This window comes from Orussus abietinus, unplaced genomic scaffold (genome assembly GCF_000612105.2).
Source record: "Orussus abietinus isolate OABI.00-Male unplaced genomic scaffold, Oabi_2.0 scaffold625, whole genome shotgun sequence".
In the NCBI taxonomy this organism is placed as follows: Eukaryota; Metazoa; Arthropoda; class Insecta; order Hymenoptera; family Orussidae; genus Orussus; species Orussus abietinus.
Window position 1 is genome coordinate 1 of NW_019394770.1, and position 12,216 is coordinate 12,216.

General features: G+C 32.6%; 2 protein-coding genes across 6 annotated transcripts; one reads left to right on the forward strand and one right to left on the reverse strand.

Moving 5' to 3' along the window:
* Positions 1-140: 140 nt before the first annotated feature.
* Positions 141-7,465, forward strand: LOC105703169 (protein FAN). 3 transcript variants are annotated; one of them, XM_012431337.2, is made up of 18 exons: positions 141-215; positions 375-509; positions 604-847; positions 1,211-1,444; positions 1,638-1,836; positions 1,923-2,108; positions 2,851-2,922; positions 3,000-3,208; positions 3,374-3,536; positions 3,718-3,872; positions 4,055-4,233; positions 4,349-4,480; positions 4,561-4,755; positions 5,094-5,370; positions 5,734-5,964; positions 6,436-6,524; positions 6,828-7,079; positions 7,161-7,465. In XM_012431337.2, the coding sequence occupies exons 3-18, from the start codon at positions 834-836 to the stop codon at positions 7,250-7,252; spliced, it is 2,679 nt and encodes an 892-aa protein (XP_012286760.1). In that variant the 5' UTR covers positions 141-215; positions 375-509; positions 604-833; the 3' UTR covers positions 7,253-7,465. The 3 variants fall into 3 exon arrangements, with proteins under 3 accessions (XP_012286760.1, XP_023289004.1, XP_023289005.1); XM_023433236.1 differs by having other exon boundaries at positions 375-847; XM_023433237.1 differs by having other exon boundaries at positions 375-847; positions 6,445-6,524.
* Positions 7,466-7,811: 346 nt separating this feature from the next.
* LOC105703171 (mitochondrial uncoupling protein Bmcp) lies at positions 7,812-10,457 on the reverse strand. 3 transcript variants are annotated; one of them, XM_012431340.2, is made up of 9 exons: positions 10,366-10,457; positions 10,211-10,257; positions 9,831-9,918; positions 9,440-9,587; positions 9,074-9,353; positions 8,756-8,874; positions 8,572-8,632; positions 8,264-8,353; positions 7,812-8,180 (listed from the first exon to the last, which is right to left on the reverse strand). In XM_012431340.2, the coding sequence occupies exons 3-9, from the start codon at positions 9,901-9,903 to the stop codon at positions 8,058-8,060; spliced, it is 894 nt and encodes a 297-aa protein (XP_012286763.1). In that variant the 5' UTR covers positions 9,904-9,918; positions 10,211-10,257; positions 10,366-10,457; the 3' UTR covers positions 7,812-8,057. The 3 variants fall into 3 exon arrangements, with proteins under 3 accessions (XP_012286763.1, XP_012286762.1, XP_012286764.1); XM_012431339.1 differs by lacking the exon at positions 10,366-10,457 and having other exon boundaries at positions 10,211-10,356; XM_012431341.1 differs by lacking the exons at positions 10,211-10,257; positions 10,366-10,457 and adding an exon at positions 9,999-10,079.
* Positions 10,458-12,216: the final 1,759 nt, after the last annotated feature.

Sequence of the window (12,216 nt, forward strand, 5' to 3'; positions counted from 1 at the left end):
AGAAATTCGTTGCGCCGCCCTTGGGGGCAAAAAACGGTGAAAGCTAACGTACGAAATCAGAGGGCAGCACACGGTGCGATCGCGCGACCCTGCCCGTGAGCAATCTCCCAACTCATCTCTGTTCTTTGATATACGTTATGATGACGCATTCCACGACCTCGGCGTTTATTACGTATTTTTGACGCGAGCGCTCACTTCTCACATTGTCATTTCACGTGAGTTTATTCGCCGAATTACTTATTTTCTATATGAAAGAATGAGATTACTAGCACTTCCAATTTAGTAATATTATATTTCTGTTCTGCCTATTCTTTTATGCTCCTTTCCAGGTTAGGTGGATTACTTAACAGAAATCTTTTTTTTTTTCTTTAAAGTCATCATGGGTAGTTCATCGATGCAGAGCTTGCTGAACTTGTTGGTAAAAAATGTTAAGAGATGTTAAACGATATTTGTTATCACAGAAATGAGGAAGCCCCCTGAGTTGAGCCGCCACTGTGGCGTATCAGTTGGTAAGTGCATGAGCCGCCTGCATTCTCCATCGAAGGCAGAACGTGATCGCGCAACCTTACCCGTGAGCAATCTCCCAACTTATCTCTGCTTTAGGTTTTACATTTGTGTCATCACCTGTCATGCATGGAAAGCAATGGAAAGGATATAAAGATTATATGTATATTACATTACTGATGTAACACCTGAACGTAAAGTGATATTTATAAGATTTAAAAATGGCGAATATAATTAAGGTGTAACATATGCATTGTGATTAACACGACTACAGTGAGATTAACACAAAATACTATAATTGATATTCCTTTACCTATGATTCTGAGAAAATGGAAAAAGAAAGGTGCGTATACAGTTGCTTTCGATACGGTGATGTTATTACTCAAAATATAAAGTTCCAAAATTTGGACGTTATAAAACTTTTTACAAGAAATCTCAACGTTATGCCAGGATGTAATGAATTTATAATTCTATTTTTTTAATTTGTATTTTGCGACATCAGCTTCTTGTGGATGTTAATCACGGTTTAATGCTTAACAAAAATACATTGTAAATACTGATTACTTTTATCCCAAGAAATCTTTGCAATTTTAGAATTTTTGTATAGTTTTTAATCTGCATAATACTATTCATAAATATGTTAAGTACTTCCAAAAACATTTTTAATTATTTAAATAATTAGGGATAATATCCATTTATACTATAGGTTTACAATGCTGCTCTTGGAACCAGGAGAAATTTTCTTTGAAGACTTTAGTGTTCAGATGAAAACGCTGGGGTCATTAGGTTCTGAAAAAAATGCATGGATAGATGGAAGGCTAAAATTATGCTCAAAATCATTGGTATTTGTAAATAAAGACATTAATCAGCCATTGATTAAAATTCAGCTTAAGGAGACTATAACGGTTGAAAAATCAGATCGAACCGATAGTTCAACAGGGTTTGTAGTATAAAATAATTTTCATGGCAAACATAAGATAACTATATAAAATTCAATGAGTTAACTGTTTCAATATAAATGACTATATAAAACGTAAATTGTTATTAACTATAAATTAAATACTAACAACTATGTTAAATGAAGTAATACTTATTTATACTTTCTTATTCAACCAATTATTTATTTTTAACAGATCCAATGATATTTTGTCAATTAATTGTAAGCAATATGTGGAGATGTTGGAAGGAAATATTCTTGCTCCTTACAAATTTGTACATAAAAATACATGTTTTTTATTATCTTTTAATTATGCCAAAGTTGAGGATTGCCTTTCTCAAATGTTGCAACTTTTGCGAGCAGCATCTCTTCCAACAGCGGAACAAAATGCTATGGTAAAGTTGACCTACAATCTTGCGCCTAGTTCATTTAGAATTACATTTACAATAATAAGAAATTCAATATTAAAATATTCTAACAGATAATGGCAATTGTGCACTCGAGGCAATCTAGATTTTCATTTGATACTTCATGGCTTGAGGATTTGTATGAACATGTAGTAATAGAAGTGCAAGCCAATAAAGTATTACCATTAATTATAAATCCAGGAAGAGTTTTATTGACAACATCGAGGATCTACTTTCAAGCATACAATAACCTGGATCAGGTACGAAAAGATTTATTTGGATGTCATGATATTCTAAAATTTGTGCATATTGAAAAACTTTCAATATGATGTCTTTTCAATGATTGATAATCTTATTATATGGCCGTTTTTAAAACTCATTGCGAATTGTAGAATAGATTAAATTGTCTGGAAATAATAAGACTATCTAAACGAAGAAACTGGTTAATTTAGTGATCAAAGAAATATGTAATAAAATAATATACAACACAATAGAAAGAGAATACTTCTCACAATAGAAAGAGTATTCTCTTTCTATTGTATTGTATATTATTTTATTTTTATTGTAATTATGTGCTGGACAGAGAGTGCTCAACAATGTATAATTAAGTGAAATGAACAATTTCTTTAATTGATTATGAAATAACACATCAGGAATGGTATATGTTAATTAACGTTTCTTCTTGGTAAATATTCTGAAAATATAATTAAAAAAGTTACATAAATGCAATAGAAAGATGCGAAAATGCAAAAAATGTGAAGATATAAAAGCAAAGAATCTCTTTCAATATCTTGTTGCAGAAAATGTTCTCATTACTGATTTTATACATTATTCTGAATGCAATGGTTTTACTATTAATTCCTTCAAGCATTAATGACAATCCAGTATTATAACCACACTAACATATTAAGAGAATATCCTTGGAGAAAAAACCATAAATTGTTATATTTTTGTGATAAACAATTGCTCTCATTTAGCTCAAATGATTATTCTAATTTCCAGCATCCAGTTCTAAAAGTTCAACTCAAAGACATTAAAAGTATTATTAAAAGAAGGTTTTTATTGCGTCAAGTTGTAAGTATTTACAGGCTTAAATATTATTTTATTAATATTTATTTTACATAATTACTGTATCAACTATATTTTCATAGGGCCTTGAAATTAAATGGGTCAGACAGAATGACTCAAAGACTGAGTATCTGTTTTTGTCAGTAAAAACCCAGGAAGATCGAGATCAACTATATGACAGCTTATTAAAGCAGGTAGAAGTTCACCTAGAAACCATTCCACAAAACCAAATGACAATATTATGGCAGAATGGATCTTTGTCCAATTATGACTACCTCTTGTATATTAATAGGTAATTCAAATGTTTTAGACATGTAATATTTTGTATTATAAAGTTACAGAAATCAATAGATATTTCATTAAACAGTACTAATTATCTCAATGGTTACGATGTAATAGTTTGTTTCCTACTTTCAATGTTAAATCTAAGTGGTAATGGAATATATTTATATTTTAGTTTAGCAGATAGAACTTTCCACGATTTAACTCAATATCCAGTCATACCTTGGATTGTGCAGGATTATACTTCTCAATCATTAGACCTAAATGACCCTGGTGTTTATAGAGATTTAACAAAGCCAATTGGAGCTCTCGAACCAGAAAGGTTAATGAGATTGAAAGTAAGATTTAAGAATACACGTATTGCAATAATTTAGTGATCAAAGAAAAAACAAATAACAATGCTTTTCATTTATCTTATACTTCATTCTACAAAATGTACTAATTTAATTTCTATACAGAAAATGTATAGTTATAAATATAACACTGTAATATCCTTTTCATCTCTTACAATATTTTTAGGAGCGTTATGAAGAAATGTCACACCCAAAATTCCTGTATGGATCACATTACAGTGCTCCAGGGTTCGTTCTATTCTATTTGGTACGAAAATATCCGCAATATATGCTTTGTCTTCAGAATGGTAGATTTGATCATCCAGACAGAATGTTTAACAGGTATGTGTAGTAAAGATTCTAAAATAACTTTAGTTCAGCCATTTAGAAACATCATAATAGTCATAATGAATTAGAGCCTGTGACTTGTAGCATTATTTTCCTGACTTAAAAACTACTTAATTGCTTAGTCAATTTTACAGAACCGCTTTTGTCTCTCAATCTTAACATGAAAAACCTAACAGTGTAGCTGACGTGTGGAAAAATGTATTGGGGAATATGTCTGACTTTAAAGAACTGATCCCAGAATTTTACGACCCAACCAACAACGGTGATTTTTTAGTGAATAGTTTCGGAATAGATTTTGGTTATCGCCACGATGGCAGTAAAATCGGAGATGTTCAGCTACCTCCTTGGGCAAAAGGTAACATACTGTGATATGTATAACTTTTCAAATGAATCAAAAGATCTGCATTTTATTTGCTAATCTATTAAGATTTCTTATAATATGTTTTTAATAAAAAAAATATATATATCAGGTCCATCTGATTTTGTACAGCAACTGAGAAATGCTTTAGAGAGCGAGTGTATATCTCAAACTCTTCATTATTGGATCGATTTAATTTTTGGCTATAAGCAAAGGGGAGTAGAAGCAGAAAAAGCTGATAACGGTGTGTAGAAACAGCAACGCTTCACCATAATATTTAATTGGGTCTGAAAATAATTAATATAATTTCAACATGAATTTTAGTATTCTTTCACTTGTGTTATGAGGGAGCAGTTGATTTAGACACTATTCGAGACATTAATGATCGACACGGCATGGAGGTTCAAATAATGGAGTTTGGACAAATACCAAAACAAGTTTTCAATTTACCACATCCAAAACGTTTGGACCCTGTAGCAAAAATGATTAATTCTGAATCCTTTATTGCATCATGTTGTGGTGAGTGTATACTTTGGTATGAAATTATATACAAATGATTAAAAGATTGATGCTGAATTTTTTGTTGAGAAGTTGAAGATATGACGAAATTCTAACAATAAATTAAAATTAACAAGCATTGTTTTGTAAGAAAATGCTTTTCAAAATTGTGTCACATGATATATATTTTATAAAATTATAGCTTTATTATTCCGTTATCAAATAAATCTTCATAATTTCATATTGGCAATGGTATTGAATAAATGCACACTCCATTTTGTTTACAACTATAAGAAAATATTTCAGATATTTGCACTAAGTGAATCATTCTGCGTTTATTAGCTATATATCTTTTTCAGGACAAGAATGTATAACAAACAAGTCAATAGTGTTACGCGAGGTTATGACGTTTCAATCTCATAAGGATGGTATTTCTAGTGTTACCATCACAAACGAGTGTAGAGGAGATGAAGTAATATCTGTGGGACATGATGGAACACTTAAATTATATTCTATGAAAAGTGGAAAATTAACCCGCAGTGTGACGTTATCATCGCTGCCTTTATCATCTTGCATATCATATGAAACTTCGTTTTGTCATAACGTCCTAGTTGCTGGTTCATGGGATAATACATTGTAAGTAAACAATTACCGTTTTTATTGTAATTTAAAGAATTCAGTAGGATATTGAAACAATATTTTTTCTTTTCCATAAATTTATTGTATGAATTTTTAACACTGAAGTCATTAACAATAAGAGAAAAAACAAGATACTTTTTGTTCATTTTAATTGGAACTAAGTTACACATAAGTATACTGTACCCTAGCGAACGTGAAAGTTTTGCCCTGATTTGCCCTGTGGCTGTAGTACTATCGGCGTAAGAAGAGAAAGTTTTCATGTCAGTGCTTCTGTACAATCCTATACACAATCTAATTACTATTGATATTTCATACAGAATTCTAATTTGTAGAAACTCTAACAAACGTTTTTGATTCTAGAATCTTTTACGATATTGAATTTGGGAAGGTTATAGATATTTTACTTGGTCACGAAGATGCGGTTTCTTGCTTAATATGGTGCCCAACACGTAACGTTTTAATATCTGGATCTTGGGATTGTACTGCAAAAGTATGGCAAAAATATGCACCTGGCAAAAAAATTAAACCAGCAGAATATCTTATTGCTCAACTAGATCATGATTCTAAAGTGACGTGTATTAGTGTGTCAAGGTAATCATTTCTTAAGTGCTTTCTACACTGTATGTTTTCTAAATATTTTATTGTTTTTTATTCTATACAAATGATTATATAGGGTTCAACAGAAATGGTGGACACGGTTTATACAACCCTATCCCAGTCGAAAAGTCTTGTACTATTTTTCCTACAGTAAATAATTTTCCTGTAATAACTAGATGAAGTACAGCCAATCAATCACGTTACGTTGGGGATGCTTCAGTGCTTCAATTAATTATTACAGGAAAATTATGCACTGTAGGAAGAAATAGTATAAGACTTTTCGATTCCATTTTCAACAAGGATAGCGCTGTATAAACCGTGTTACTTCTGTCATACCCTGTTTACATTGGTATGCATGAATGCCATCCCATCACACACTGGCAGCACAATATCTGTAAGGAAGGCATTCATGTCCGCCAGTGTACAAAACACATAATTTTAAACATATTTTTAAAATTCTAACAGTGACGAAAGCCTTTTAGTATCTGGGACCGAGGAAGGAGAACTATTTTTATGGAAAATGGATACATATAGCTTACAGTTCACTGTTAAAGGTCAGTACAACACTCTTGGAACTTCCTTGGAATTCATATTTTATGCTTTCTTTTTAACCATTACTTGGGAAAAGGAATTTTTGCAATGAAAAGACACAAGTAATTTTGTTATTAATAACAATTATGTTTAATTGTACAACAGTTCAATTTTCTGTCTCTTTACTTTCTTCCTACCAGCATTATTAAATTTCTGTGTCGAGATTACATCTAGTTTAACTATTTCTCACATTAACTTTTTAATTTAATATATGACATGGGGCTTCTTTCATTTACAAGGCATAATTTTTGGTGCTTCTTTTAAAGGACATACAGCAAAGGTTTGCGCAATGACGTTTCATCCTGAATCCAAAAATATAATTTCCTGTGCCGATGACAAGATTTTGAGTGTTGTCGATGTTCAGACGAGTACACAAATATTTCATACTACTTTAGAAGCTGAAGCAAGGTCACTGACATGGTTTGAATCTTTACTACTAATTGGAGACGTTCAAGGGAATCTTAATGTATGGAATTCTCAAGATGCCGTTTTTCTGTCCAAATTACATTGTCATAGTGGTAAAACCTACATTCATTTAAATTTTGCTTATACATAAGAGATGTATAGTGAAATTTAGAAAAATGAAATTAACGTTTCAGGTTCTCTGACAGCTATAACGGTTACAATCGACAATACAAAAATAATTACAGGTGGCAAAGACCGAAAAGTTATTGTATGGGAATTGTCCTAAGCAGTAAAACAAATTCATTAGTGATTCAGCAATAAATTATGAACGCTAATGCCGATCTTAAGATAGAACACCAATTAGGTAAAATAATTTAGAATATATGTTACAATGAATATAACCAAAACAGAAAGATGAATTTAAAGGGAACTTAAATTATATCACCGGTACATTACAATCGAAAATATACTGAAACTAGAATATATAATGACGAAAGAATATGTAATGATTGCTAGAATGCGAATTATTTTTCAATAAATAAATAATATAATATAGATATAATTAAATTAATATATAAAAATGTAATTATCTTCTAGTTTCATTTGACTACATCGTTTCTTTTCTGAAAATATTAATTTAAAAGTCTGACCAGATATCTGAATTTCAACAGCATTGTTTCATCACATGTGGTTAACATTACTTTTAAACAGGGAATAAGGACTGCCTAGATTTTAATACTGACCAGACATGATATCTAATGCTTTAAAGTCACATTCCATCTAGTCGCTTTAATTTAGATAATTAAATTCTTAATCTATATCGCATTGTTTAATTTTGGTGATCATTTAATAAATACATATATTTGTCAATAAAAATGAAAAAAAACAAACGCTTACTGTCAGGTACATGGTTCCTATAGATTTGTATACTGCAATGAGAAATCTGTAACATTAAATAGAATTCAAAAGAACTCCTAAATTAATTATATCTTTGTAATGTTAATTTCATTAAGCATTGAACAAAGGTCTTGAAATGTTGGCAATTATGTTTACTAAATTTATACGTAATTTTGATACCAACTTATTTACTACTAAAAACTAAGTTGCTTTAATTGTTCGTATGTAATAAAGAATATAATATTCCAAGGACCCATTCGAAACCATGTTGGTATAAATCCTTTATATAACGCTAAGAATCCTTCGTTCTTGATCGTCTGTAAACATAAAAAAACCATGTCGATTTACGATTCAAATGTATTCAATCATTTAATTGTCTTAGTCTTTATGGCCTATTTACCCGAACAAAACAATCTATGCTACCAGAATAAATATGCGGTGGTGGAGGTCCACGACTTTTGTATACCCTTTTCTGATTCATTAAACGAGTCTGAAACAAAATTGAAATCTCTTAAATACATTATATTTTATAAAGAAGGTACAAGTAATATGAACAATTGCCACATATTCATAGTTATCTTTCTACAATTAAAAAAGTCTTGCCATTTAACCCTTTACATTCAGTTGTCCCTTTGAGGGGACATCGTAAGTCTAGATGGATAGGCGCTGAGTGCAAAGGATTAAAAATAATATAAATTCTCCACTTACACGAATGACATCTATAGGAGTAGAAGCCACTGCACTTCCCATACTAGCTATGAAACTAGATCTAAAATGTAAGAATGTTGATTAAGAGGAAAACACTTAATCTAGGGTAAATAGGATATATCAGGTAAATTATAAACAAAACATGATGTCCAGTTTATATGTCAAAACTTATAAAAATACTTACAAAAAATGATTACTGACACTATTTCCAAGAACATTAGTAAGTTTTAGCTTGCTAAAATCATATATTGGCAATTCTACAGCTGCAATAATAGCTGCTCGTTGAGCAGTAGGTCCAACACCCTATATAAAAGTGGGGAAACATATTTAAGACATTTAAGACATTGAATACATTGTACATCGTACTTGTTATAGCATTCTATCCCTTTGGTGCACAAGTCATTAATCAATACATTTTTATCAAAGAAATGAGCTTTTACCTTAACTGAACTCTGAATAACATTAAAAATATATTTCAATTAATAGAAAAAATTAATTTTACCCTCCATAAACCACGAACACCTTCATGTTGATATACTTCTTGAAAACAATTGAATACAGACAGATTTGTCAATCCACCAGTAACTTGCATACGAACTTTCACAACATCTGTTGGATTAGCGATTGCACTGGATATAGCACCAGTTACAGCTGCACATACAATATTTATTATCACAATATCATCAGTTCCCCATTTTTCAGTGACTGTTTGTTTAAGAGAATAATATGTTCCAAACTTTATCGTTCCATATGTTGCTTGTCTCAAGATTGCTGAACTGATCCTATTATAAACAATAAAGGAAGTATTTTTGTTCAATAGTTCAGACATTTAATACATGATAATGCCTTAATAATCGTGCATACTAACCCAGAATATAAGGCTTTAAATCCTTCTTGTTTTGAAATCTGCAATATAGCATCAGTCATACCAGTGTACTTTAAAGATGCATGTTTTTTATCCAGCTTTTGTCCTTGAATTTGTAATCGAGTTTTTGTTGTATCTAATGGAAATGTTCCTAAAATAATACAAATTCATCACATTTAAAACATAATTATTTAAACATTATTGTTAAATTGTTACAGGTCAGATTTATTGTTAGATTATTATATATGGTTATCCTCTTTAATAACAATTCCAAAAAGTGCTTCCATGTGATTTACTAATATGCATATCATTTTATATTTCTTTTAACTTTATAATAGAAATCAAATAGAAAATTGTATGGTATTTTATAAATGTTACTAATAATAAAACTTACCTAATTCTGCAACAATGGATGCTACACCTCCATATATAAAAGGTCTCCAATCTTTCCAAGGACTCTCTCCCATTACCAATAATACTTTCTAAACATAAAAATCTTTCATGAGAAAAAAACAATATCGATTTCCTCTTAAAAGCAGTACATGCAGTTATCATGTCTTACAATGATAAAACAAATGAAAGCATAGCCCTAATGAAAATCTAATTGAAGATACAAGTAGAAAATATATTATATTAGTGATTACATCTTTCACCATTAGCTGACATCATTACAATCTTAACAGAGATAATGTTCAAACACGTGTGCCCTAAATTTTGTTACAGGGGGTGCTTTCATTGCTAACATTTAGAGTAAGAAAATAAAAGATTTCATACCTTCAAATGATTAACAATTTTAATTTGTAGCAGTATCAAATTTTCAGCTAAAACAGAATGGGATTAAAATACTAGAAATACCGTTTACCGGTAACAGTAAACAGACATTTTTAAGTAAAGAATAAAATATATTAAATCATCTGAAGAAGACTTACAATCGCTTTACACGAAGCAATGACAGAGTGGGAGATTGCTTATGGATCAATTAATTTCCTTGGATCTTGTGCTGCCTTCATCCGGATTTTTCCTGACGGCTTGTACACTTTATATGGCACCATATACCAGAGATGAGTTGGGAGACTGCTTACGGACAGAGTCGCGTGATCGCATCCTGTGCTGTCCTCTGATTTCATACGTTATCTTTCATCGTTTTTTGCCCCCAAGGGCGGCGCAATGAATTTCTGGTAGGGGCTCGCGCACTCGCGATGGCGGTGCCATCTACTAGTCGCCGTTGGCGGCTCACGTACTCGTGATGGTAATACCATGCGGCAGTTGACGGTGGTGGCTTACCTACGCTTACCGACACTACTCGTTTTTGATCGTAAGGGAAGAAAACTCGTGGCGCTTTCTTTGACTTTACCCTTCACTTACCTTATTTATTTTATCCCCAAATGGGGGGCAAAAAACGGTGAAAGCTGACGTACGAAACCAGTGAGCAGCACAGCATGCGATCGCGCAACCCTGCCCGTGAGCAATCTCCCAATTCATCTCAGCATATATCATAGTCTTAGGCTGATATTTCATTAGAGCTACAGCGGCAAGCGACGGAGCAATAAATCGTGAATAATAACGGTTTCAGCTGGGCTACACTTTTTGCACAAGGGGGTCTATTCCGTAAAACAAATTGAGCGAAAATGTGAAAAATGAGCAGCTGACAGTATCACGGAACGTTTTTGGTTGTGAAAATGCGAGACTATTCATGTGAACAGGCTCGACAGAAATTTTGTTGAAATATTCTACACCTTTCTCGGCAAAAATAAATAAGCAGCTTATACTTTACAACCGCTACCCCGTAAACGAAAATATTCCTTGAATTTTCTATTACATTATGAACCAGTACGGAAACTTGCCAACTTCAAGCTGATTCGAAAAAGAAAGCAATTCAATGTATTTACTGCAGAATCGAGGAATAATTAATAAAATCCATTTTGAGAATATTTTAAGCACGTCCGAACTTACAAATGTATATACTGAATACTCATGGCATATTTAAAATGTCCAGAACCTATTGAAAAATTAAAAAAGGGTCCAGATATAATAGTGTTATCTGAGAACCAATCGAAATCAACTACACGTAAGTTCATTTGTGGACTCCCCCCTCCGCTTGTCGATTTCCAAGCCTATCTTGTCGTATTCGGCGTTAAAACTTGAGATAGGTTAAAAACCAGGTAACTAAAGTGGGTGGTCCAGTGAGGAAGAGGGGAGAGGGGGTTAGAGAACCTTGTTAGTAACCGACTAGGACCCTCACTGGTGTGTTTCCAATCATTGCCCGGCCGTCGAAGAGCGTTTTTAGACGGGATGAAGTGATTGTCACAATTACGGTTCTTTTTTTTTCCCCAATTCGGTTGTACTCAATCGGAGCGTATCGACCCAGGCATGCGATGTCTCGTATCATTCGGACGGACCGCTGAAATGAGCTGAAATGGCCCGTAGGTTTCGATTGCTCGGTAGATGGCCGGTTCGACCGTGATCCGCGCAGGGTGGCGGCCAGTGGCGGCCCAGCCGACGCTGTGGCGTGGCCGAGGCCCGAACTACAAAACCCGTTGAAACCCATGGTACACCTGTCGAACGTTGCCGGAATTTTCGCGATCCAGTACATACATGATGAAATTCCACAAGTTGAATAGCCAATGCATGCAAGTTCTATTATTATAAGGCCCGGTTCCACAACTCAAGTTAACCAGAGTTTAATTGGTTTCCACCGGTTTAAACCAAGTGTAAACCAGTTAAACTTCGGTTTATTCAAGTTGCGGATCCGGACCCAAATTGTACATTTGTCATTAAAT